We start from the raw sequence: 6,215 nt of genomic DNA, 5'->3' as shown, positions 1-6,215 counted from the left end.
GCTAAGACAACCAAGAGTAAGTTAAGAGAAGAAGAAAATCTGCATCTTGCTCATTGAAATGGCCAAAACCGAGACACCCAAGTCAAGCTCTCCATGAGAGTGTTCATNCATGANANCCTAGAAGAGAAAAGTTCAAAACATGAAAAATGAAGTGTGTAAGAGTGTCTAAAGTGTGTGGTCAGCCAAGGCTCTCTAAAATGCCGAGAGTTTCCCTCCAAATGGGGTCCACAAAAAAATAAAAACCCTAACCTAAAAGGCACATGACCTACACATGGGTGTTTTTTACAAAATTGCCCCCAAAAGGGTCCAAAACACCTAATTCTAATTAAGGTTTCTAAAAAAAACGAAATTACAACTTTATTAAAATGGAAATGGCTAAATGTTGAGTCGTGAATGATCATGCCACCATCCTTAATGCTCCAAATGATGTTTCCCAAAATTTCCCTGCAACCAAAATACACTTAATCAGCTCAGAAAACCCAAATTAGCACAATTACAAATTTCCGACCAAATTAAGCAAAATTCGGAAAACGGGGAAATAACAGACAATTAAAAACAATTCCTTGGTTTATTTAAGTGCAATAAACTAAATATAGTTCAAGAAATAACCACTCATCAACGAGCCTGACCAAACCTTTCTAGCACTTATCAGTAAGTGCAAATCTTACTAACACCCATCAATAGGTGTACCTTTTGTATCCTTTAGTGAATACATAATCAACCTAACATCCCTAAGTAGATGCTCAAACACCCATCAGTAGGTGTTGATATTCCCCTTGCTTGATATTCTTTTCTTTTTCTTCTTCCTACTGAATCTCTTCAAAAAGTTGATCAAACCAAGCACTTGTTTCAATGTTTCAATCATAGGAACTTTAATCTCCAATTTCTTGAAGATCTCCATAAAGGTTTTAAATTTCTTTTCCTTCCTATGATACTTTTTTGGATGAGGAAGGTGTTTTTCATATGATCTTTTCTTCTTTCCTCTCTTCCTCTTTTTCTTACTTCTCTTTTCTTTCAATTTTCTCTTTTTCTTTTCTCTTATTTTATTCTTTATTTTCACACATTTTCTCTTTTTTTCTTTTCTTACCTTCTTCTTTATCTTCACACATTTTCTCTTTTTTTTTTTCTTTTCTCTCAACCACTTCTTTTTCTTTTTCCTCCTCTTTATCTTCCTCACACAACTTTTCTGTCTTTATCTCCTCATCAACAACCTTATCACTTTCAAAGATAGTGACTTGACATTCCTCCCTAGGGTTAACTTCAGTATTAACCCTAGAATCATCCAGAGATGTAGTCACACAACTCAATTCTATCTCCTTCCTTTTACGTCTTGTGTCATTACATTCTGAATAGGAGATGGTATTCTGCATCACTTGTTGGAATGTCTCTTCACGACTTTCTGATGGAGATGATTGCTGCCAATGTTGTTTAATTTCCTCCAACAAATTTTTTTCAATTTCCTCCTCTACTTCTTCAAGTGTAGAAGAATATTGTTGCTTTTGAGGCTCTACTGCTTCAAGTGTAGGAGAATATTGTTGCCTCTGGCAATCTACTTCTTCAAGTGTAGGAGAATATTGCTACCTCTGACGTTCTACTTCTTCAAGTGTAGGAGTATATTGCTGCCTTTAACGTTGTCGTAACTCCTCCAAACTTTTGATGTAAGATATATTCATACCCGTCATCCGTTGAAGAAATTTGTCAGAATTTGTATTCTCCTTGAGTGAAGCAATTTGTTGCTCGGCAGCTTGCCCAAATTGGCTTTGATCCATATTTGAGTGAGGTTCCCACCAGTAGTTAAGATCATCTTGATAGAATTGACTGCTCATATAGTCAAATTCTTCTCCGAATTGCATCCTGCAAACATTAGGCACAAAACCCTAGAAAATATTTATTAGAACAAAAATAAACATAAAAGAAAATTCAAGTTAAATTCAATCAATAATCACACCACCATAAAAGTTAAACCAATGAGTCCCCGGCAACGGCGCCAAAAACTTGTTAACACCCTGGCAAGTGTACCAGATCATATCAAGTAATAATAGACAGTAAGTCGGAATATCGTTTCCTAAAGGACTCCTAGGCCTAATCGTTTATGTGAATTGATTTCTTAATACTTGAATAAGGATTAAATTTAGGGTTTATAATGCAAAATTAAAATAAACATGCAAATGCAGAAGCTTGATCAATTGACAGACAAAGATATGGATGAATGGTGTTGTTGGGGTTTACAGTTTCATCCTAATCCACTCTCCTATATCTACTATTCTTATTAAATTCAACTTTTTTATCAATGTCATGCAACTTTCTAATTAACTCTAATCCCAATGTCTTCGCGAAGAGAGCCTACTCCCAATTACTAGTTTACTATGTCTAGCCTCCCTAGTAATTAGTCATGCATTTCAGTGTACAAAAGCTTAAAGCAATTGACCGTCCTATTCCTATGTCTAGGTAACATTGCTGCATAATCAAGAGAATCCCTGCCAAGTCTAGATTTCCCCGTATGTGTCCATATCGACAAAATCAAAGATCATGACATTGAATGAGTTAAACAATGCAAGCTTGAAGTATAGAGAAGAAAACTCAAACTATTGATAACACAAGTATATGAATAAAATAAGAACTTTGATATAAAAGAGTTTCAAAAGGATTATATCGTTCCCCAACAACCAAGGGTTTTAGTTCACCATTTTCATGGTCAAACTATATGAATTGAATGGAAAGAATGAAAGAAATAACCCTAGAATTGAAAGATTGGAGCTTTTGCATCCAAAATCTGCCTTCAAAGAGTGAGAATGGGTGTTTCTGTATCTTTTCTCTGCCAAAAGATAACCATAAGGTTTGTCTGGGGTCTATTAATAACTCGAAAATATAACAGAAAACAGACTCAAACCCCAACTACAACGCTCAGCGCTGGTTTCACCGCTCAGCGGTAGGTGCGACACTCAAGTGGGACGCTCAGCATTCACGCCCAGGCGTTTGGCAGTGTTGTCTCTAAGAAGGCCAATACTCAGCACTGGATCTGGCACTCAACGGTCTGCGCAGCTTTAAATTTTCCCCTCAGCGTTGATGGTTAAGCGTTTGACAGTGACTCTTTTCACAAGGCTAGTGCTGAGCGGTAGTTGCGATTCGTCCTTTGCACCTTTTTCCATCCTTTCTTGAGTCCAACTCCTTCCTTCTTCACTTTCCATCATTCAATTCTCGACTAATCCTTTCAAAACAAGGAACAACCAAGCATAATAACTCTAAAACCATCTTTCACTCTCTTTTAACCTAACTAAAGCACCTTGCATGATTTCAAGCTAATTTCTAAGTCATAAAGGGTGTATTTTGTATCAAAATTAAGTATGAAAATAAAAGTTTTTGAACTGCTATCATGCATCCTTCTTTGAAGCTTTGTGACTAATCTTTTTTACTCGAATCTGCTTCTCTTTAAAGACATCTAGATCACCTTCTCATCTCGGTCTTTAAGCATAATTACCCCATCACCAACATTGATGATTACTTTGGCCATCTTCATAAACGACCTTCCAAGAATGATTCAGATCTTGTCATCCTCCTTCATCTCTATCACCACAAAGTCAACAAGGAAATCAAGCCTTTCAATGCGAATCACAACATCCTCCATCACACCATAAGGTTTCTTTGGTGATCCATCCGCCATGATCAAGGAAATCTTTGTCGGCTTCAATGTAAGACCATCAATCTTCTTCATCATAGATAGGGGCATCAAGTTAATACTTGACCCTAAATTACGTAAGGTTTTCCCTATCTTCACACTCCCAATGGCGTAAGGAATGGTAAAACTTCCTGAATCCTTTACTTTTGGAGGGTGTTCTTTCTTCAAAGAGTCATTGCAACCTTCCTGTTCCTCAGTAGCTTTCTCATCAAGATCTATCTTTTCTCCAAGATAATGCTTTATACGTCTTGCATAAACAGGAATTTGTTGAAGTGCTTCAGTCAACAGTATAGTAATCTCCATTTGATTGAAGATTTCTCTAAAGCGCTCATACTTTCTCTCTTCTCTCTTTTGCCACTTTGGGTAAGGAAGAACTACCTCATCTTTCTAAACTTTTTCCTTTTCTTTAATTTTTTTCTCTCCCCTCATCTCTCCTTCTTTTTCTATCTCTCCCTCACATATTTCTTCTTTTTCCTCTATTTTCTCTAACTCAACACTTTCTTTTTCCACTCTTTCTTCAACCATACTCACCACAACCTTACAATCTTCTCTAGGATTAACCTTGGTATTAGCCCCAAATTGATATTTCTCCTTTTCCTCCACCCTTTTGGCTAAATGGTCAATCTGCATATGCATATCTCTGAAAGTAGCTTCATCACTTTTAACTTTGGATTCATACACCTTCATAAATTTGTCCAACTTCTCCTTAAAACTACTAACTTTTTCAGTATAAGTAGATACTTGTTGCCATATTGGTGGTGGCTGTTGTGGTCTGTTGAATTGACCTCCTGCTTGTCCAGCTTGACCATTCTGACTTTGCCCAATGCTTGGGTGATTTTTCCAACCTTGATTGTAATTACCTTGATTGAAATTACCCTGCCGGTATTGAAAATGATTTCCCATATAGTTAGCTTCTTCTTGGGCCTCTACTGGATAAGCACATTGACCATTGATATGGTCACCACCACATAATTCACATAGTTGCTACTGCACCTGTGAAACATTCTTCAGTTCTTCAGGTAGTTGAGAAATTGTCTTTGTCAAATTCTCCAACTGTTGAGTTATAAGTTTGTTCTGAGCAAGCAAGGCATCTTCAGTTAGAAATTTGAGAATTCCCTTTTGTTGAAGAAGATTTCCTCTTTCATTGTGCATCTCATTGTCATTGGCTGTCATATTCTCTATCAATTCATAAGCCTCCTCAATAGTCTTTCTCTCTATATTACCTCCAGCTGAGGCATCTAGCATAAGCTTTGTCTGAGAGCTAAGACCTCCAAGGAACAACAAGACTATTGAGAGTCTTCATCAAAACCGTGCATGGGTGTCTTCCTCAATAAGCTTTTATATTTGTCCCATGCTTGACCTGGGGTTTCCTCCATGCCCTGCCAGAAAGAAGAAATTTCTTGTTTACCTTTGTTGATTTTAGACTGGGGGAAGTACTTGTTCAAAAATTTTGACTTCACGTCCTCCCATCTGGTAAAGCTATTCTCCGGAAAAGAATTCAACCATAGCTTAGCATTTCCTCCCAATGAGAAAGGAAACAAACTAAGTTTGATAGCTTTATCTGGCACACCATTGATCTTCACCGTGTTGCAAATTTCATTGAATGTAGTCAAATGTTCATATGGATTTTCATGAGACAGTCCATTGAATTGGTTGCTTTTCACCAATTGAATCAATGCAGGTTTGACCTCCATATTTGTAGCATTAACCCTACGTCTTGCAATACTGTTGAAGTGATGAGGGCCAACAACTGTAGTAACATCTGCCAGAGTACGTCTCCTAGGAGCTTCCTCCTCAGCCATCTCTTATGTGCTTTCGTTAGATGCTTCTTGTGAGGGTTGCAACAATCTCTCAGGAGAGGGAATAATTCTCTAGATGATCTTCAAACCTTCCCTCTCCTTCGAATTTCAGTTAAGCCTTCAAGAAGAGGTTTTGTATTTTTCTTGCTTCTAGTGCGAATCGTATCCTGCATATACAAGAAAAAAAACCCTAAAAAGCACTTTTATATAAAAATAAAACAAAATAAAAAAAAAAAAACAAAAAACCAAGTCAAATTTAATCAATAATCACACTACTAGAATAATTAAACCACGAGTCCCCGACAACGGCGCCAAAAACTTTTTAAGGGTCCGGCAAGTGTACCGAATCGTATCAAGTAATAATAAACGGTAAGTCCGAGTATCGTTTCCCTAAAGACTCTTAGGCCTAAATGTTCATGTGATTTTTTTATTATTTAAGACCTGTATAACGAAAATTAGGTGTTTAAAATGCAAAAACGAAAATTAAATATGCATGAAAGGTTTGATCAATTGAACAAAAAGATAACACGGGTGAATAGTATGGATGAATTGTGTTGTTGGGGTTTATGATTTCATCATAATCCACTCTCATATATTCACAAATTTTACCTTATTCTACTTCTTTATCAATGTTAATGTCACTTTCTAATGTACCCTAATCCCAATGTCTTAGTGAAGAGAGCTTACTCCTAATTACTAGTTTACTATGTCTAGTCTCCCTGGCAATTGATCATGCATTA

General features: G+C 36.7%; 1 protein-coding gene across 1 annotated transcript; it reads right to left on the bottom strand.

Annotated features, from left to right (window-relative positions):
• Nucleotides 1–3,538: 3,538 nt before the first annotated feature.
• On the bottom strand, nt 3,539–5,478 carry LOC106758043. Its single transcript, XM_014640942.1, has 4 exons — nt 5,085–5,478; nt 4,670–4,944; nt 4,208–4,552; nt 3,539–4,033 (listed from the first exon to the last, which is right to left on the bottom strand). The coding sequence occupies exons 1-4, from the start codon at nt 5,476–5,478 to the stop codon at nt 3,539–3,541; spliced, it is 1,509 nt and encodes a 502-aa protein (XP_014496428.1).
• Between the last annotated feature and the right edge of the window lie 737 nt (nt 5,479–6,215).

The sequence above is a fragment of the Vigna radiata genome, chromosome 1 (assembly GCF_000741045.1).
Source record: "Vigna radiata var. radiata cultivar VC1973A chromosome 1, Vradiata_ver6, whole genome shotgun sequence".
Lineage (NCBI taxonomy): Eukaryota > Viridiplantae > Streptophyta > Magnoliopsida > Fabales > Fabaceae > Vigna > Vigna radiata.
This window is presented reverse-complemented; position numbering and strand designations above follow the sequence as displayed.

Excerpts from the sequence above, each read along its gene's own strand:
- LOC106758043 (XM_014640942.1), bottom strand. The coding sequence starts at position 5,478 with ATGGCTGAGGAGGAAGCTCCTAGGAGACGTACTCTGGCAGATGTTACT. Across the intron at positions 4,945-5,084 it reads CCAGTCTAAAATCAACAAAG|GTCTTAGCTCTCAGACAAAG; the intron begins GTAAACAAGAAA and ends TGTTCCTTGGAG. Across the intron at positions 4,553-4,669 it reads AACTGAAGAATGTTTCACAG|GGTAATTTCAATCAAGGTAA; the intron begins GTGCAGTAGCAA and ends CAATACCGGCAG.